This window comes from Lichenostomus cassidix, chromosome Z (genome assembly GCF_008360975.1).
Source record: "Lichenostomus cassidix isolate B80296 chromosome Z, HeHo_3.0, whole genome shotgun sequence".
NCBI classification, from domain to species: Eukaryota; Metazoa; Chordata; class Aves; order Passeriformes; family Meliphagidae; genus Lichenostomus; species Lichenostomus cassidix.
This window is the reverse complement of record NC_139511.1, coordinates 52,699,965-52,721,577: the sequence shown is the minus strand read 5'-3', so window position 1 is coordinate 52,721,577 and position 21,613 is coordinate 52,699,965. Positions and strand designations below refer to the sequence as shown.

Below are 21,613 nucleotides of genomic sequence, written 5' to 3'. Positions count from 1 at the left end.
ATGCAAGAGGAGGGAGACTTGCTCCTCTTGTTCCAGCATTAGACTTGCTCCATAAGGAGTCTAGACTAGAAGTGTTGGTCTTGCATTGTCAGAGTGGATGACATTCAGTAACTTCCACTTTCACAAGCTCACCACATACTGCACTAATTTCTGCCTCCTGAGTCTTACAGATTTCTCATGATGTGACACAGGCTTTCCATCTGAACAGCCTACATACCTAATCCCTGGACTACATTTCTCACAGCTTTCCATCTTCCACCCACAACTCCATTGACTTCTTAACACAAAGAGGCTGAACAGTGAGAAAATAGCAGAGCTCTCGAAACTGAAAGAAACATTTCAAAGCATCACTCATAAAGATTCTGGAAAAAGATTCAATCTGGGAAGGAGCTTTAAAACCACTGCAGCAAGCCAGGGACTCGTTGATAAAGATTTAAGACGATTTTATGTGAAATCATGTCCCTCAGGTGGCAAGCTGGCAAGAAGTGAGAACAGAGAAGGAAAAAAATGTAGATTTGGGTGGAGTTTTTTTGGTTGGTTGGTTAGTTGGTTGGTTTTTTGTATATTTTGGTTGATGGGGTTTTGTGGGGTTTTTTTTGTTGGTTTGTTTTGGTTTTTGACAGTATTTGAAAGGAAAGTTTAGTGCGGTTTCATTTCCAGATGTGCTCCAAATTCTCTCCCTGGGGAGCTGGGACTGCTCCAAGGATATTCTTGGAGATATTCAAAAGCATCCTGGACAACTTGTTCTAGGGGGCCCTGCTTGATCAGGGGTGTTACTCTAGGTGATTTCCAAAGGTCCCTTCCAACCACAACCATCCTGGGATTCTGTGGCAGGCTGAAATTTACAGAGGGCTGGTTTAGACCACATGTCCCTAGCTGTTCAATAAGGGCACTTCTCCCTGTTTGCTTCCTTGGCAGTGTCCTTAACCTTGAGTAAGCTCCCAGAATGACATCTGTGAAAGCAGCTTTATAGGATAGGACCATGCTGCCTTCTCCAGGACTTTTCTTGAATGTTCTTCCCTGACCTGTGTTTTCATGCTGCTCCCCCAGCAGCAACTGAATGAACCTTCTATGGTTGCTGAGAAATGTGTTTGAACTCCCACCTAGGGACTGGGAAATTGCTCAGCTACAGGGCTGCTGCAAGCACAAAATACACAGGCTGTCTGTGAAAGGGCTCCACATTTGGCTGATCCCCAAGATGACTGTTGCTCAGGAAACCTGCAAAGGACAAACTCCAAGCTTTCAAGGGAAAAAAAGAACAAAACAGAAGAATCTACCAGATTTGAGACCAAAATTCTGGGTGTGCATACACTCAGAGTTTTATTCCACCTGATGCAGTTACTTGGCTTCTACTCAAGTTGACTGACTTCTAGTCAAGTTGATTTCTAATCCTAAATTGTACATTGGGGGCCTTTGATCTTTGATACAAGTGATAAAGGCAGTGTTCTCCATGTGGGCTCTTTTTCCGTCGACTTTATGTACTATCTTAAACAGAAATTTAAAAAAAAAATCTTCACCACTGTAACAAGTTGTGATGCTACAGAAGATTTCAAGGTTATTCTCAGGGGGTTGATTTAGGAAAAAGAAAGAGGGAAATTGTTTTCAGGGAAAATAAGTGGAAAAACAATGTCTCTGACACACAGAAAGAGGTCAGAGCCCTTCTACAAATACAGAATTTTAAACTATAGCAATTCTGAGAAAATTTATGATTTTGTCCTGTGGGAAGTTTTCACACTTGTCACAGTAAAAGGCCAGCTTCTGCCGACAGGGAGGCCAAAAAGTCAAATGTGACTGAGTATAATTATAAACACATTAGATTTTACACGAGGTCACTTGAGAAAGCAAATGGGTCTGTTCTGGAAATTTTTTGCCACATTTATCACCACACAAGCAAACACTCGGTGTTACCAACACCTTGCTCATGGATTACACGAAATAAGCACAGTTTCTGGTTTAGTTTTCAGAAAAAAAGACAATTTCAGATAACAGCACAGAAACTTGAGGGCAAACAAGCAGCACAGGTTTTGGGAGCAGCTCCATTATGTTTGACCAACAGCAACTTTGGCAGGTTGACACTGACCTGATGGCCACATGAAATATGTACGAAACAGAGCAGGTCCCTCCGAGGGGCAGGAGAACAGGCAAGACCTCTCCTTGATTGCAGTAATGCAGTGCACTGGTACTGCATGATAAAAAGTCTCCCACCCACACAGAAAATTTTAATTTCAGTTTTCAGCCTACTTTTCTAAGGAGGAAGGCATGCAGTTTCGCAGTTGTACTTCTTAACTAGAAAGCTATGAACACTTCAGTCCACTTAACTAATTCTGACTGCAGGGCATAGAGCCCTTCCCTCCTCTTCGTGGGGTTCTTCCCTCTCTGCCCCATTTCCATGATGCTCATGTGAACTAGCCCAAGGTGAAGACCTTAAGGAGGCTCCCCAGGAAGTGAAGAAGACAACCTCAGCTGGGCTGAGGTTCTTCCACAGGGTCCTGTATGGCAAGTCACCCCTCTCCACTTCCCAATACTTATCAAACCTTTGCAGCTGTATTTTGCTGGAATATTGTTGCCACTGTTTTAAAAAAGCAAACAAACAAAACCCCCAAGTCTCAAGTACATTCACCACTGAGTAATTCCCTGCCTACAGCGGAGAGATTGGAACTAGATGAGGTATCTTCCAACCTTTAAGGTTTAAGGTAATCTTAATCTTCCAATCTTTAAGGTATCCTCCAACTGAGGCCACGAGGCCTTTCTAAGACTCAATGATTCTGCAGTAATTTTCTCTGTATTTCGGTACAGGACATAGTTCCATGGCTTCAGTGGGGAGGCTTTCTGGCCCCTCCTCTATGCAGCACAGGCTTAGCATACGGGAAACCAGAGAAGGTCTGGCATAAACAGCCACTGCCCCAAATTTCAAAGCTACTCTCGGAGCCCTGTGGCACGGCTGCACAGCCAGGCAGCGCCGAGCTCAGCTGTGTGTCGGGAAGCATCTGCACGCACGTCCAGATAGCAGATGGGTCACCACCATCACTGGGACACCCGTATTGCCTTTGCTATGCCCAAAGCTGACTTCTGTCTTGTTCTCCGCAAAGCAGAGAGCGAACCGGGCCATGTTGCTCCATCACACGCCTTCCCATGGAGCTGCCCTGCCCTGCCCTGCCCTGCCCTGCCCCGGGGCCACGGCAGCTTCCCCTGCCAGCACAGCCCCGAAACTTCTGCTTGATTGCAGACAGCACACCATCTCCAGGGTTTTGGCCCCAAATGAAAAGGATTGTCCGGTTAAGCAGAATAAAAAGGAAGTATTTTTATGTCTCAGCCTAATCACACTGCTTAGTGCCTGCCCCTTAAATTCCTCAGAACAGAAGCAGATTTCTTCCTTGCGTGGCTGCAGGCAGAATAATCTCTTGCGTAATGACCCGCGGTGTGGGGGCCGGTCATTAGCGGCTGCCTAATCTGACCAAGGGGCTTTAGTGGCCGCGGCACTGACCTGAGACCTTCTCCTTCCGGCGAGTGCTGCCGGCAGTACTCCACGATGAAGGACTCGGCGGACACGGACGCGGCGCGCCAGCGGACAGTGGCTGTGCCCCAACACACGGTGCAGTCCTCGGCCTTGATGCTGGGCACGGCGGGTGCTGGGGACACAGGGACACGTTAGCTGTGCTGCCAGGAGGGTGCCCGGAGGGCGATCTTTGCGGGGGAAACAACAGTCACCTCCTTGAAAACCCACGCGGTAGTTTTCTCCACATCCAGCAGTGATCTTTTGCTTGTTTGTATTTGAACGGCAGAGGGGTGCATTACAGGGAAAACGACAAATAAGAACATGCTGGGAATGTCTCTGTGAATAGTTGTGCATTTGTCACATCCTTAGAATGGTAAATTCTTATGCCTTTCCTGGAGCACATTTTCCTCATTTCTGCCAATCTGCAAGGAGCAGAGCACCGAGGCAGCACTGCCTACAGCTCTCCCTGCATCACCTCAATCCTGTCCTCAGCAGTCCCTGCATGAACTGCATCAGAAACAAATGTGCTGCTGCAAAAATGACAGGGAGATGCTGACTTTCTGTTTAATTGTGTCCTGGTTATTTTTGCAATGCTAAAATTTGGTCTTATAATTTCTCCTTTTTAGAGATTCTGTTCAAGAGCTGCAGGCCCGACTGCAAGACAGAAAACAGAATGTAAAATAATGCACTAGCTGCAAGCAATCAAAAGCTATTGTATAAAACTGCACATTCGACACTGTAGGCTGAAAATGGATCAGTTGTATTCTCTCGCTTTTTCTCATTCTGGGAAATAGCAACAGAAAACACCTTACAACCTGTTGTGAAACTGACATAAACAGTTCTAATACCAGATCTAAAACAAACTTTATTAATTAAAGAAAAGAAGAAGGTAATAAAAATTAATTTTATTTTTGGGGTTCCAAATGGGAGGGCTAATATGAAAGTAGGGATTAGACGATTTTATGACAAGATAATCTAATAGAACTGCAAGAAACATTCCAGATGCATTCTAAGAAAAATTATTTGTTGCTACTAGAAAAGGAAAGAAAAACACCCACAAGTATTTAACAGTTCCCTGGTTTAGTGAAAATCAGGAAGTTAGAAGTTCAGGTTAAGGTTTACTTCATGTTTTACTACAGGAGCAGCTAATGTACATATTCAGCAGAATAATGAATTTGTGGGATAGAGCATTATCTGGTAATGCCTCTTTTTAAGTCCCTTAGCAAAAATTCCTTAATTCTCTTCTGATAGATTTGATTATTGTCTGTTTCTAAATGCATCTTTCCTAGAGAATTAAAAATTAATAGCTGAATCCCCTAATACCTGCATTCAGCAGTTCACACACGAATATACATCCATGCATGTGCAAATACTATGTCACAAGACATGAAGCTTTTTTTACTGTAATTTGAAAATACCTGTCTGAAGAATAGCTGCAGTGAGCATCCCAGAAAAAGCTGTTACTGTGCTTCCAAGATTTTTTTACAAATTAACTGCAGCTAGAGTACATAATCTAATTTCATTGTAATATTCCAGAGCTCATATAAGTGACTGTATGACGCAAAGAGCCAACAGGGTGAGAATCACGCAGGTTTTGAGCAACAGCAGAAGGTGCATTCACATCTATGTCTTTAGGATTGCAAGGAGAGATCATCAGAGTTGTGGGGTCGGGATTGGGGTCCGAGAACAAAGGGGGTACTTCCTGCCTTCTTTCCCTCACAGAAAATACTGTTTGGAGACAGAATGTTCCTCAGCAGAGGACAGGACAAGCTGTGACTCTGGGAGGTGGAGGAGCATGAGTCAGGGGGTTCTGGCAGGATGCTACGGCAGCTTCCACCTGCATTTCCCACAGCTCTCCAGGCTACACTGACACCTCCACGGGTGCAGTGCCAACAGAGAAATTTTGTGGGTGTTCCCAACAACTGGAACTTTTTTCAGCTATTAATGTGTATATTCCTATAACTGCATATATGAGCAAATTATTTTCTTGTATGTGCCAACTTTTAACCTGAATTACTAAAAACAAATTCTGCATTTTCACTTCTGAGTTCATTGGGCTTCTTGAAGAATCAAAATATTTTATCTTCATGTCAAAGCAGCTGGACTCCCTATGAAGAACTGGTTTCCATTACTGGTGCTCATTTTTCTGCCTTCAGTGTTGAGAAGATGCAGCAATTTTGCATCACTCAGTGCTCAGCAGTGTCCCCACAAGTCCATCTGGGGCTCATGCACTCCAGAGGGAGTTCAACTGACCTTCGAGGGAAGGTGTTTAATAAGCCCACATTGGATGTAGTTTATTTGTTTTCTTAAAGAAACAAACTGAAGGAAGCCATTAAAGACTCATGTAAATTAACTTTTTTTAGATGGCTTCAGTTTTTGGGAAAATACATGGTGAGCCTGACAGCAAAAGACAAAGAGATTTCTTAATAATAATGGTTTCAGAGAAGTGAACTCCCCGTTTTAAATTATGATTTATTAGCTAGAATAACTCATCATTTGTGCATTTGACAGAAACTGCACCATGTTCACAGTTGCATTGCTGAGGTCAAAAATTTGAATTTCCACTTTGAGTTCTCTGGAAAGTAACCTTTGTTAAAATATGAATCACAAATTAGGTATCAAGGAGAATTATCAACAGATTTGAAGTCTAGTAGATGAAGCAAAAGGCTTGAAGCTGTGCTTGCTGCCAAGTGATTTTGACAAGAAATCCAGTGTGGTACAGATTTTTTTATTATGAAATTGTTAAATATCCTTGCCTGTATTTGTGACTACAGGAATGGAATAATTGTTTTTATGCTGTACCAGTGAAAAACTTGTCTGGCAGGAGGGCCTCAAACACAAGGATGCTTCTCTTTGCTTGTAATTCAAGAAGCAATAGTTTTGTCAATAAAAATTATTAAAGAAATTAATGCTCAGAAAAATTAATCAGTCAAATGAAGCTCATAAGCAATGCTCATCTAATTATTCATCTTAATTTATACTACTTAAAAAAACAGCAGAGCCTCTCAGCCACACCTGAGATTTTTGTCCCACTAAGCCAGACACAGCATGTAACCTTAGTAAAACAGTCCTTCCCTTGAAAAAGTGAAATAGTTTAAATCAGTGCAATATAAATGTATTCAGGAACATGGCAGAGAGGCAAAACATGCAGACATCTCCACTGTGGGCAGGAGAGGGAGCAGCAGCAGGGAGCAGCCAGGTGGCTTTTCCAGAGCTTCCCTGGAGCACTGCAAACACTCAGAAAATAAATACATAATGTGCTGCCCTGATGCTGCAGCCATGTGGCCTGACACTGGAAACATCTTCAAATTTGAATGCATGTGGTTTCCTCTCAGGAGCGATTATGCCACTATCTCTTAGCAAACAGGGAAATGACCATGAACTGCCTGCTATCTGCCAGATGGGCTAAATGAAGCAGTTTCTTCTGTGTCAGTAACACTGTGGACTAAATTCGTCTAAGGACCTAAAACTTGTAATAATTAAATGACAAAGTATGTACATACCTGTTTTAAAAATGGCTTTTTCACTGGGTAAGCTGCAGCCTGTGCCATTCACAGCCATAACCCACACGCTGTAGCAGCGATCTGGCTCCAGGTCTTCCAGAATGCAGTGGCTCTCCTTCACTGTCACTCTGTACTCTTCCACTAAGGCTAGGAGAACACACACATGCACAGGACATCACACTCCTGGTTGCACTGGTAGGGCTTACAACAGAACCTCCCAAATAACATATTAAAAACAGTGAATTAAAAAAATCCAGGTATTATTACTAGCTAAGATCTCCGTATTTCACTGATTTGTTTTGGGCAGAAAGTTTTTGATGTGCCCTTGAGTTAGTGTACATAAATGCCATTGATGGCAAGGGGATATTATTGCCCTCAGTCCTACTGAGGACTAGACTGCAGTTACCAACCCTGGTGTCATCACTCCGTAACAGCAATTTCTCATAATGAACTGGATAGCCTTTAGCTATAAATTACAAAAGCCTTTGACATTCTTTAGACTGCACATATATGCACACATGGATTTGTGCAGAGCCTGGTCACTAGAAGTGACTTTATGTTCTACTTTGAGCTTTTTAACGAATGAGCATTTCAATCCCCTTTATTCAATTTTAAACATTTGAAATATTTTTAAATAAATTTGTCTATGTGTGGAAATACTGACTGCATTTTCCCAATGCTTTTTCAGTGAGGATGTATTTCTGAAGCACATGCAGGCCCTAAAAACCTAATGAGACCTGTGCCCTTGGGAGCTCTGTCTGCAATCTCCATGAGTGCCCATGGGCCAGCATGGACACAACCTCTCTGATGGTCAGGCCTCTTCATGAAAAGGCACCACAATAGGTGAAAACAACTGCCCTTGACTTTGCAGACCATGATATTATCTTGCATTTGGGGGGACAAAGGGGAGGAGAAGAAACAGCATCTTCCATACGATCTCCTCCACCATTGCCCATCTTTAGTTCTATACATGAGGTCTTCACAGCCATTCTTCTTTCCATGTCCTGGGCACTCCCCTGCAGCTCACCCTCCCATCTGCTTACCCCAGGCCAGGGCAGAAAGGCAATTGCAAAGGCAAGACTTTACGCACCCCCTGCATCTTTGCTGGCTTGCAGCTCCTCCATACAGTAGACCTGGAAGCAGTCAATGGTATCCCCATCATTCACAGCCCAGTAGACAGCAATGGAGGTGCTGGTGGCCGAGTTTGGCTCCTGAGGTATGACAGTTGGTGTCTGTGGGACTGAGAGGAAAGTCTCTTATTGTTATACACACTCCTGTGTTTTCAGCTGAATTACTTTCAATTGCTTATTTCCACTCAGGTTGCTTATTTTCACAGAGCAAGTACAGCAGGAAATATAGAATACACTGGAATACAGAAATTCAGAATACAGAAATACATTGGAAGCCCCCAATTTCCCTCACAGTCTGGACAAAATAAGATGCAGTCCTGGCACTGGGACCACCCAAACCCAGGGTGAAGTGTGTGCCCACACCCTCCTCCAGAGAGAGATGTGTGTACTGATCCCAGAACTGTGGGCAGGGGAAGGGCCCTGGCACACCAGGAAGGGATCCATGCAGTGTGCCAGTGCCTCTGACGTTGGCAGCAGCAGGGATGTGCTTTAGGCAGGGAAGGCTCTGACTGCACTGGGGAGCAGGGGGCTCCCTGCAGCCTCAGCTCCACCCTGGGCTGGACTCCTACTGCACATTCACAACCTGGCACTCCTTCCTGCCGTGGTCATTTCCCCACCGGCCCAGGGGACTGAGAATCCTTGGGGTGCAGGTGAACCTGACTTCTGCCAGAGCACCTGCACCCTGCGGGGCAGCCAGGATCATTCCTCCAAAAGTGCTCCAAAGATTTCCAAGGCTCCCCACATTTCACACAAACTTCGTCTCCTGAGCGACGCAGATCCAACCACAGATGAGATATTGTTCTCCTCTGTGATTATGTCATAAAAGAGAGGGAGGGGAAAGAAAGAAGCAAAAAGCCCCAAAAGATGATAATTGTTAAAGTGATTGCAGGGAACGAAAATACATGGTTCTATTTCTTTACCCTGTAAATTTCCATATTTCATGAATTCTCTTAGAATCTCAGCAGAAAGCTTTTGCTTTCTTTTCAGTTATCTCCACAGTAATGATGATGATCCCCTGTGGCATGAACAAGGCAAATGCAGATGCTGGCTGTTTCCTTATGATTTATACAGAGAGCTACCAGTACAGTAACATTACATCTGCTTCCCATTGAAAAAAAAAATTATCCTTCTCATTGCTAAAAACAATCCTCATTTTGTCTTTTGACTGCATCTAGAGTTGGCAATTAAAAAATTTATCATCTTTAGGAAAATACTTCCTTTCAGTGGACGTGGTGGGAAAACCATTTTTTCCCCCATGAAGTTGCCTAGAAACCACTATTTTTGATCACAGAAACCCCACAGTTGCAAGACTTATTATTACACCAAATCTGAACAGAACCTAGTTTACTGAATGAAACTTCTGAAAAAACATTTCATATATCAAAAATCAGTTCAGCAACATCGAGAAACATTTGATTTCTAATTTCCTTTTGCATAATATGAAGCAATTTGAAAGGAAGCAATTTCAAAACAAGAAGCTTAACTATCCTCTTCAGAAACAGAATATTTATGCATTGTCCTTTTTTTAAGTGGGCTGTTTTAAGTGAGTTTTAATCAAAAAAATGAGGTATTTGCAATATGAGTTTGACTAAATGATATTTTTAAACAGAAGAGTGGGATATGTTCTCATCAGTTCAGTTTTCATTGAAGTGCTGTGGTGTAAGGAAGTTTGTCACCATGCTACCTAATCTCCACAGCCCCTGAGAGAAAAATAGTAATCCATATGTTTTCCAATGTAATGAGAAACAACATTTCCTTGGCTTTGTGTACTTGAAGATGGAGAGCAGAAACATTAATCTGCGACTCTATTGGAAACTTCTTTACAATCTGGAAAGATTCTCACCTTCCAATATAAAAGGACAGGACTTGCAGTGGGCTTTGGAAATAATAATTTCTAAATTTTTTAATTGTTCCCACTCTTCTATTCCCAGGCAGAACCTGCATTCCCTCATGCTCAACGGCATGGTACAACAGTTTTTTTATGTTAATACATTTGTGAATGGAAATGGATTACATGAAAGGAGGAAGAATTTGAGGGAAAAGGGCTTTATATTAGTGGATATGGAAACTTTGGAAATGGAGAGCATTTTGAAGGAAAGATGTTTCTGAAATGGTGACAATAATGTTCTGTGAAAATGTTCAGTAAAACACCATACTTTCTGAAGGAAAATATATGCATTGAAGAAGCATGGCACATTCATATGCATTTCATCGTATGGCTTCAGTCAAATAAAATTCTGACTGACTGAAAATGGTGGCCAGTATTTGATAAATTATGTATTTAAGCTATTTAATTCCAAATCAAAATTCAGGTATATATGTAACTGTTTTCCTTCAGGAAGGGTGTAACCTTGAAAAAACAAACTATCAAACAAGTAAGAAAAAACACCCCAATTTTTTTTGTCTACTCCTTGCCAAAATAAAAATCACTTTGAAGTAAAAGTGAAGACAGAAAACTAGGTATGTTGAGATTAGGTAAACATAAAGGATAAGGAGCTTTGAAGATCGCTTGCTAGTGGACAATTATTCATTTGCAGTTTGTCATAGCAAACTGGTCTGGAGCCAGCAAACACAGTAGCTAATGCAAACGAACCCAGAAAGCATATTTCAGCAGTTTAGGGAGATAGATGTTGGAGTGGCTTGTGGGAAAAGGAAATTCAAGGATCTGTCCTCCTGTATGACCTTGCCAGTAGGCAGCAGCCTAGGAGGAACGAATGGTTGCAGCCATGGGACTGCAACAGGAAGTTAAGGAACTAAGCCAAGACACACAGCACATTTACACCAGCAAGTTAACTGACAGAGTGAATTATAAAAAAGGTCTTTTTATCCAACTTCCTAAAAAAATGACATGGCGATGATGCTGTATGCACAAATGCCTGTCCAACTTCACCTGCCACAGGCACATTCATACAAATCTGACACGGACATTAACATCTCAGATATATTTGAGTTCCTCTAGTATATATTGAGCTCCTCTACTAATAAAAGCAGTGGTGTGGAGGAGAGAGACAATCTCCCCATACTGCTAAGTGCACTCAGCCCATATTAGACACCAGAGTGTCTGCACAAGGTGGTCACTTCTCCAATGTCCCATTAGTAACTTGAAAATCCAGCCAATGAACAAAGCACCTTAGGGAATTTAATGCTACGGTTTTGGTGCTCAGGGACCAAATACATTAGAAAGAGGCTTCACTTCAAAAGCCAAGGAGTGACTTTGATGGCACTGGTGCATGTGACGACAAATGGGAGATCACAAAGCATGACAGTGAGATCCATAAACCAATGTTCTCTTGAAAAAGAAACCCTGGAGTGAGGTCCCCTTATGAAGACAATGAATCCACAAAATGCTGCTGACAAGATCTTCACTGACAGCTGTCCAGATCTAGATAATACACCTTTATATACAGGCAGAGCAGAAAGCCCAGTCAGGCTTTTTAAAGGACATGAAATATCAGAAAAAGATAAGTTAACCCCCTTTACCATGTGTGATTTTCACTAGTACCTTCCCAAGCAGAGGCTGTTTCCAGCTATAGTTAACCTCCTTCCCTACACATCCCTTAGGAGTTTCAGGTGTCTCCATTCACTTGTGAAAAGTCCAGGGACCTCAGCCATCAGCCAGCCCCCTGCTCTCTTTCCCACACCAGGCATTCTGGGGCTGCCACCCTCAGAGGAAGAGAGCTCAGGAGACCCTTTGATTGCTTCTTTTATCTCTGCCAGCAAGGAAAAGCAACTTCTTTAGCCTTGGGAGATTTACAGATCGAGACCCTCAGCTTGTCTGAGATACAGATGTCTGAAATGATGTAAGAATCCCCCAATTTAGCACTTCTCCCTCTGTTGCTCATGTTACTGTACCTACTATAAGCCAAACACTTGTGCACAATTAAACTCCATTTAACATTCAACTCTGATTGCTAATTACACGGTTTGCAAATTTACACTTCTCAAATAGATTCTGTTTTTAGCTTCCTAAAGTTTCCAAAGCATTGCCAAAAAAGCTTTTGTGATGATGATACCCAGAGTTTCTTACCAGCCACGTGTTGTAAGGAGTGTTGGTTGCTTTGTCCTGGACTGTCTGCATAGTGCTCAAACAGTGAAAAAGCACTGGGCACCTTCTCTAAAGAGAGGGTGGTATCCATTGCAGAAAGTAACCTAATTGGAAGAAAGCACATATCAAAGTCCATATAAATAATTTGTGGGTTTGCATAGTTTTCTAAAGACCAGAAGTAAAGACCATGTTACATAGGCTTCTCTAAATATTTCCTGTGAATTTGAGGACAGCATGCAAGGAGAAGCCGTTTCCCTGATATTGAATTTTTAGACCATACTGCAGTTTCTAATCAGGAGCACAGTGAGTACACATGATCTGTTTACACTTAACCCATGAGAATGTGACGGCTTGGAAGTCACAGCAAGACTCTCAAGAACACAGGGGTTTGGGCTTGCTAATGCAGTGCCTTTAAAGGTTACAAACCTTAGAGCTAACTACAGCAGCTGACTCCATAGATGTAACGTAAAGCAGCTGCTTTGTGACAAGCCAGGAGAACATGAGAGGGAAGATATATTCCACTCAATTAGCCCATATTTGCTGGGCTCATTATATGAAAAAACCTGAAACATCTTCAACTCTGGGACAGAAGCAGCCTCAAGAAAATGAAGAAGTTTTTTTTTCAATTCATCTGAATTTTGTCTTTCTCCCCTTCATTTTTTCTCAGTCACTGAACTAGTTAATTATGCATAATCTTAACAAAGCACAGCAAATATAAAAGACACTTGTTTTAGAAAAGCATGCATTGTTAAATAGACTTGTTCTTGAACTATTTTAGGTAGTCAGTTATTATCAAACTAAAGTAATAACTAAGCCCATGCACCAAACAGAACAAACTTTATTGTGTAAGTAAACAAGTACAGATCAAATGGACAGAAAGCCCTGGAAAATTGCTTTGTCGCATTTTACCCACCCTAATCTTATGCAATAAACTGAAGGCAGATACATGGCCAGACAGTTTGACTTGCAACAGGTGAGTCCAAATTTACAGTCCTAATTCTGGAGATTAATAGAAACCTTGAAGGGGTGTTTGGCACATTCTCTTCAGATCGCTCTCCTGAGGTTGTAATTTGCCTGCAAACTGAAACCCTGGTGTCACTGCTATACCCCAGTCTATGTCAGCATGCATATCTCTGTGATGGCTGAGGCAGCACTGAAAAGGGTATGTTTGATATGCACTGTGCAATGCCCAAGCCCTCTGGGGAAAGTCAGGGATGGTGCAGGGGGCAGTGCAGTTTTGGGGGCTTGCATAGCGCCTGCAGCCTACTGCTCTGAATGTTTTTCCTCCACTCTAGAAAAGTTATTTGGGGAATATGGGCTTATGATTGAACACCACTCTCATAAAGGATGGGACTCACCAAAATAACTTCCCTGAGAAAATCCCACATGGCAGAGAACTGTTTGTGATTGTATGCATTTACTGGGGTGTACAGGCAGACCATGATGCAGACATGATGAAGCACCAGCCCTCTGACACACCCAGTCAGGCAGTGCCGATGGAGTGGCATAGGAAAACATCAGCTTGTAGTCTCCTAGTAAGGTTTTGAAATCTACTTAATCTCATTTTTCTGGAGTTGTGTTCAGAAACATGGTGAAACGACCTGTGTTGCTTTGTATTGTAACCTTTCAGAGACCAAGTGATACAGAACCAGACTAGTGAAAACAAACCCATATCAGTGATATGTCTGATCAGTCTAAAAGGTGGAAGCATGGTCAAAATGGTTTTTGTATATGTATGTATAGTAAAAACTACAAGGAGCATCTGTTTAAAAATGTCTGTAGATATTTAAAATTGGGCCGATGTTTTAACATGCTATTTGTTTAATTAATGTATTACAGAACATGTGCAAAACACTTCAAAATCAGTCACAGCAACAAGTCTAAAATTACTTTTCTTAATTTTGTTATTTGCAAGGTTTGTAAACGTAGCTCTGATTACTAGCAGTGTGTTTTCAAAGCTTGCAAATACTAAATGAAGCATGCAGGCCTAGTACTCACTACAGTGCACTTAACCCATACTTCATGTACCTTTTATTCAATTCCTTAGATGACTAGAGGAGGAAAAAAATAAATACGTTATCAGTGTTCAAAACCCCCAAAATGCTGAAAAGCTGATCATGATCATCTAACAGTCTTTTTATTCTTCACATAAACCACAGCTTTATTGACTTGAGGTTGTGTGGAATGCTGCGCATTCACACCAGCAGAGAATTTGTTTCCTTAAGAATATTTCACTTCAAAGCTCTGGCTCAGCAGGGTATTAGAGTATAAATCTCGTTTTAAGTGCCTGAGGGGTCAGCATTCAATATCTAGGTTTAAACACCAGAGCATAGTCAAGTACTTTCTTACACCAGGACTTTTAGAGAAAGAAGTCACTTGCACATTAAGAATAGTAAAATCCAAATTTTGGCTAAAATGTCCTTCATAACTTCTTATTACTAGAAGCTGTATGCCATTTGTACTTATGGACTAGGAGTTTATCCCATGCCCCAGGAATCTTCAGTTTATGTTCTAGCCTGTGAACAAAAAATTTCCTGTTCTTTATCACCAACAGAAGGGAGCAGGGAATCTAATAATTTTCACACCATCACAAAAGAATTAGAGATTACAAAGTTATCTTTTTGCTAAAGCACTGATCCTCACAAAATCAGGAAAATAATCTAGATTTTTCATCCATCCCAAATAGCCAATCTATCACAACATTCACTTGGTTACAGAATACTAAGACATTGTGTAGCATGGAGCAGGGAAGAAAGCCAAGTATTGGTCCATTGTTTCTGTAGCTGCTGGGGCATATATGTGTTGGGCATTTGCATTTGCATTTTGAAAGCTGGTTTGTTTTGCATGAGTGATCACTCTTTAGACAGTAATTTGACATTTTTGTTTCTGGCATTCCAGGATAGTTTCTCTGCGACTTTCAGGCCACGTGCTAATGCCATAATGGGGGAAGATTATTATTCCAGAAGCTCCATCCTCTTTGAGACTGTTATTACACTTGTGGAGAGAAGAAGGTACTGTGGCTCACTTAAGGACAAGTCTTGCAGCACAAGAAGAGTACTGGAGGACCCAGGACCTACAACACCCTCTGAACAAAGTTTAATACTAATGACTGTGTGAGTTAGGTATGCCCAGTCCTGCAGATTTACTGCAGACGTTTTTAACATCCAGAAAGGACATTAGAGACATGCACCTCACATGCACAGCCCTCAACCTATCCAACTGTCGTGGTTCACCCCAGTCAGCAACCAAGTACCATACAGCCCCTCACTGTTTTTCAACAGTAAATATTTATCACAGCCTCAGTCATTTTGAGTGCACACTGTCTGTCTGCTCATTAAACAACACCCCAAAACAACAGCAAAGCCCCAGAACAATAACAACACACAAGAAAAACCCTACAGCCTAGAAACAGTTCTACTTTTCAATTACATTTTCTTATTTCAAAAATCACTTTCTCGTTGTTTATTATTATACATAATATGTATTTCATTGTTCATATAGTAAAATACCTAAATACTCTAACATGTCTTACTTCTCAGTGAATAATTAATGCTAGGTATATTATCAAACTGTATGTTTGTGTCAAACTAGGTATATTATCTTTTCACCTTCTTATAAAACAAACAGAACCATTTTAGTAGCATAAGTCATGTTTTTGCCCTGCGCATCATCTCTACAGTTCTGTCTGAGAATTCCCACATCAGAAGCAAATGATCCAACAGTTTCAAAGTGGAATAGCTGAACTAGTAGGATTTAGCTATCTTCAAAAAACAAACAAAAAAAAGTAAATTATTCATTGAGACCCTAGATACAGAAGTCCTTTCCTAACTAATATCATAAAAGCTACAGCATGAAAGCCAATTCTACTTACATTTAGGAAAACAAATCCATCCACTTTATCTGTTTCTTTTACTGTTGTCTCCAAAGTTTCCTTTGCTGAATCAACAGTTTGCTGGAAATTTACCATCTGCTCATACAGGTACTCCATTTTCATCTTCTTCACTTCCTCAAAGTTCTCTGATTTCTCATCATATTGTGCTACCACTTTCTTAAGCATCTCTTCATTCTGCTTTTCCAATAAGTCTGCATTTTTCTTACAGTTTTGCTGCAGAATAAAATGACAACATTTAATGAATACGCAGAAGTTCTCAATTACCCATACACAAGACATCCATCAGATTCATTCTGGCACATTGACAATAAGACAATTTTGTTTGTGTAAAGTCCTATGGGAAAAATATCCCTAGAGAAATAAATAGAAAACAACGACAGCTCTGGTTTTTTTGGTTTTGTTATTGTTTTTTTACTGTTAGAGTTTAAAATGAAACTTTCATATTTGAGCACTGAGATAGGAAGTCTGACTACAAATTAGATAAAAACCCATATTTAAAACTTTTAGTTAATACAGTTCTCAAGGCTTAAGAATTTGGGCAATCAGAACTTAACATACTGGGCAGCTAATTTAGATGCTTCACAAGGAATTCTAAGTAAGGACACAGTGTGAGCTTTTTATTGGCATAAACAAAATTAAGGGAACTTTTTCCTTCAGTGTTTGACAGTTGCATATTCCACTTTGCAGTAATGTGCAAAAAAGCAATCTTTTTCTTCCTCCAAAGTTAACACCTTCCAATGAACCTCCAGAGAGGTCAATTTGAGGACTGAAGAAACAGCCCATTTTAGTGGAAGCAATGATGCTGCACAACAAGGCAAGCATATCTTAGAAGCAATCTTATAGAGGGAAAGAAAACTGGTGTGATAAAACACTGGACTTACCTCAACTGAGTTAAATCGCAATTCAATATCACTCACAAACCCTTCGATCTTCATTGACTTTTCTTCCAGCGCTATTAGCAATTCCCTTAACTGATCCTGAAATTTAAAATGTTTCAGTATCTTAGGCAGGTTATCTTATAAAATATCTTATATAATATTTACATAGAATTTATTTTAGGTGAATATTTTCCTTCTGCCAATATTTTCCTTCCACCATTGGAACAATTGCTAAATAAGTTCAAGTATCACGCTGGCTACAAAGACAAGCACAGAAATAGCAACTGGAACAGTCACAGAACTGTTTCCAAACCAAAACAAGTGAGCTCAGTTCAGCAAGGTGCTGTGTCCATACAAGTTGTTGAACATTATGAATTCCAGTGCAGCTTTGCCAGAGAGTGAGGGTACTCAGAGCCTCATGGGTGTCCTTGAGAGATCACAGGAACAAACCCATGAAAAGGAAGATAACAAAGATAGTTGTGAGGGTAATAGCTTATACAGTGTCATGGCTTTTTAAATTAGAATTTTAAAGATATATATCTGTATATATATATATGAATATATAGATAAATAGATATATCTTTATGTATGTCTATATATATATATATAATATATGTAATTCCTATTAACAAGAAGTTGTCAAAATCCCTGATTGAGTTATGTGGAAACAAAAGCAGTCCAAGGCACAACGGGCATCAGAGACAGCTCAGAATTCTTCTTAGTCCTTCTTGACCTTTTATGAAAGCAAGCTGTTCAACTGCTACGGCACAATTCATTATTCATAAAAATGCTTAGTTTTAATTAGATGGCATAAATCTAAAATGAAGATTATCTTCCTTTGTAACAGACTCTTATTATGGCAAAATTTTGCAGCTACATCTGTAGAAAATAAGCACATGACTTTACATTAATTATAAATGTGACATTGGACAATACAATTGAAAGCTCACTTAAAAAAAATATAGGACAAATCACTAAGATTGGGAAACAAATTTCTGTTTTTCCAGACAAATTATAAAAATCTTATGGATGCCATCCATAGTTCATTTAATTTACTGTGAAGCTACGTTCTTACCATTTTCATGCAACAATAATAAAAAATTTAAATAATTTAAAAAATCATGCAACAAACATTTTGTTATCTTAATGTTTTCTCAGTAATTATACAGACATAACAAGAGACATACAAATGCAGTCTCAAAGTAACCTGAGCCCTGAATGCTAGAAATCATATGAAGCCAGGCCTGTGTTGCAGCCAAATTTAATATTGGCTTCATATCCGTGTTCCACAGCCAGGGAGTGATATCATGGGATGTTTATTTGCAGCTCAACTTGTCTCGCTGTAATGAGGGTACATTTGAGGGGTGGCTGGGGTCTCTGACTTTATTACTGATTTACTGGTGGCTTGTTGTCACTGCTAAGTCAGGCATGAATGGCCATATATAAAAAGCAGCTCTAACATTACACATCTACACACCATGGAGATAGTTTGCAAGTACTGATATTTGAAACTGTCACATCAACTCCTCCTACTTTTGATTTCTCTTTTCTGCATGTGAGGTAACACAAAGATAACACAAAGCCAAGAAAGAGACCTCACCTTTCATTTACTGGGGTGAGAGTAAATAGCTGGTAACTGGGGTGAGAGTAAATAGCTGGTAACTGAGAAAGGAACGTCTGTATGATATGTTCACTTGTACATGAACAGATCTGATATGGGGGAAGTGAGGTATCAGAACTGCTCTTCAATGAACAGTAGTTTCCACAGAAAAAGCATTTTCACTAGTATTTGTAGCAATGGCCTAGCTTACTAAAATGGAGGGCATTTTATCTGTCTTTTAGTGGGGAACAGCTTAGCAATAGTGGCAAGAAATAGGACTTAATAAACTCTTACCTGTGCTGATGCTACAATGCTATTGGTGCAGATCACAGAATGATTTGGATTGGAAGGGACCTTAAAGACCATCTAATTCCAATCTCCTTGCCATGGACAGGGACACCTTCCATTAGACCAGGTGGCTCAGAGCCCCATCCAGCCTGGCCTTGAACACTGTGGTGATGTGGTGCATCCACTTCTCTGGGCAATCTTTTCCACTGCCACACCACCCTCAGAGTGAAGAATTATTTTCCTAATGTCTAATCCAAACCTGCCTCATCACAGTTTAAAGACCTTACCCCTTGTCACTACATGCCCTTGTAAAACATCCCTCTCCAATTTAAGGCCATCTTGCAGATGAAAATGAATGGACCGGAAAATAGGCTGGCACTTCAACAAAACTGTGTAGTGTAATTTGTCTAACATCTCCAAACAACCAACGCCTGTAAGTGGGACAGGGAACAGTTTATGATGGTACCCGTCTCCACATGTGGAGGTTTCTGTAACTTGTCACGTGAAGTGAGCTGCTGCTACTCAAGTTTTATTTTCACAGAAACAACATTCTTCCCATTTCTCCCCCTAAATATCCAAAACAGAACAAACTTACACAGATAAGGCTGAAAGATGGAAAGTCTGGTAACAGCTACATATAAACAAGGCCATTCCAACTTCTGAATAAATTAAAATACCAGCTTAGCAAGCCTAGGCCTCCAGAGAATACCTTAATAAGACAGTCTCCCTTCAAGATCTCTGACAGGTGTTTAGTAATAGTTTTTATTTCCTACATACTGCAGCTTAGCTTCTGGACTGCTCTTTGAAGCCTCTCCCCTTGACAATGCAAGAGGACTGGAGAAATTAGCCTCAGTAGCTCCTTTTCTTTCCCAAATTAATTCTTACCTTCATCTTGGTTGCAGCATCATCTAGCGTTGTGACTTCATGGTCTTTATGCTCTCCAAAAAGCTTGTCAATAGCAGATATTGGGCATTTGCAGTGGTAACAATAAGTGTCTACTTGCGTTTTCTTCAGTTCTCTGTGTGGGCTTTCAACCTGAGGAATGTTTGTTGCTGATTTTTCAGGATACATCACCACAAAGCCTGAATCTTCAACTTCAACAGGTGTTCTTTGTTCTGGCTCATTAACAAATTCATAACTATCAGCAGCATGATCAAAGGAGTCCCTGTCTTCAAATAATAGCTCCTCGTGCGCAAATTGAGATGATATTTCATCTTGCAAAAGCTCTTCTTGTGTAATCACATCATAGTCCATTGACTCAGCAAGATCTTCATAAATATCAGGGTGTTGCTCCTCTGTTTGCAAGTGTGGATCCTCTGTTTGTGCAGTGGTGGGAACAAAGGACAGATGTTCCTGAGTGTAGTGATCATCTACACTCTCTTCAGTGGGAGCCCTGACATACGGGACGTATTTTTCCATTTGAGGAACTGCTGTTATATCTTGCTGTTCTTCCTGCTTATCACCAGCTTCTTGATATGCAGCTCCCTGATAATCCACTTGTTGACTGTGTGCTTGTTGACTTGACTCTTCTGGCAACTCGTCAGTTGTTTCTACTGGTATGTTTTCTTCTTCTCTTTGTTCAGAGGTATCAGTTCTTGCACCTGAAAGAATTGTTTTGCTTTGAAAAGGAATGGCATGCATTGGCTTGCAAACTGTTGCTTGAATGTTGCTGTCAACCTGGATTTTGTCTCTCTCCATAACACCTCTTTCTGACAGAACCTCAGTTTTGACATACTGAACATCACCAGATCCCTGCTTCTGCTTGTCCTCAGAATCCCAAACCAAAATTCCTTCACTAAAGGACTCATCTTCTGGTATCTGATTTTTCTGAGGGCCTATGGCCTTACTTGGAATTTCATCTTTAAGAATGTATTTTTCAAAATATATTCCAGTTCCATCATCTGTGTCTGAATTTCTGCTAGGGAAAGAAGCATTAGAATTACCACTTTCTTCATCAGAGGGAGTTTCATCCTTTGTCTTTTCTCCTACTGCTTCTGCATAGAGGTCCTTGTACAAAAATGATAGAGCAGGTGGCTCTTCTAGAAGCTCTGGGTTAACTGCAGCAACAGTGGTAGGGAACAAAAGAGATCGTTCTAGCACTCCTTCTTCTGAATCAAAGAGTGGGGTCCCTGGTGACTTCTGTTCATCTTCTACATTTGTAATGCTTTTGCTGCTAAATTCTATTGATTTCTGCAGTGGTAAAGGTTTCATAGCATCTGCATAGGACTCCATATTGCTTTCTCCTTTTATGGTACCATAAAAGACTTCATCCACGTCCTCAAGTAAGGAAAATTCTTCCAATGTATCTACCTCAGTACTTTCTTTAAAAGATTTGGCTTCTTCCATAGATTCATCGGGATCTTCTGTCACAGGAGACAATGAAATTCTTCTTTCAAATTGTGGTTTAACTGGGGATTTGTCATCAATCAATGTATATTTTTCAAAATAATCCATATCAGCAGTACCATTATTAGGATCCAACATTGCACATTCATTGTTTTCTGGCAACAGGATATTTTCTTGTTGAGTTTCTCCAGTGTCCTCAACATCATCCTTTTTGACCAATTCTAGTAGTTCATGGCTTGCAGTCTTTCCCAGTACTGAGCTGTCTGAAATTTCTGTGGTTCTTCCAGAAGTTAGGGCTCTCTGGCCATCATCAGCTAATTTTCTTCTAAATGAAGGATTTGTTTCCAAGTATTCTAATTTATCAGGCATGTGTTTACTTTCTTCTTGGTCAACAGAAGAAATATATGTAGGAGCATGAATATTGAGTATTTCATA

General features: G+C 40.7%; 1 protein-coding gene across 1 annotated transcript in view; it reads right to left on the bottom strand.

The window, feature by feature from the left end:
• The window catches only part of CMYA5 (cardiomyopathy associated 5), a 29,392-nt gene extending 7,785 nt beyond the window's left edge, over window positions 1–21,607 (bottom strand). Inside the window, exons 1-8 of the mRNA XM_085043372.1 lie at window positions 19,718–21,607; window positions 16,948–17,043; window positions 16,046–16,279; window positions 14,203–14,225; window positions 12,157–12,278; window positions 8,090–8,239; window positions 7,000–7,146; window positions 3,485–3,629 (exon numbers count right to left, since the gene is read on the bottom strand). Of these exons, the coding sequence (XP_084899498.1) occupies window positions 3,485–3,629; window positions 7,000–7,146; window positions 8,090–8,239; window positions 12,157–12,278; window positions 14,203–14,225; window positions 16,046–16,279; window positions 16,948–17,043; window positions 19,718–21,547 (2,747 nt within the window). The 5' untranslated portion in view covers window positions 21,548–21,607. The remainder of the gene's footprint in view (window positions 1–3,484; window positions 3,630–6,999; window positions 7,147–8,089; window positions 8,240–12,156; window positions 12,279–14,202; window positions 14,226–16,045; window positions 16,280–16,947; window positions 17,044–19,717) is intronic.
• Between the last annotated feature and the right edge of the window lie 6 nt (window positions 21,608–21,613).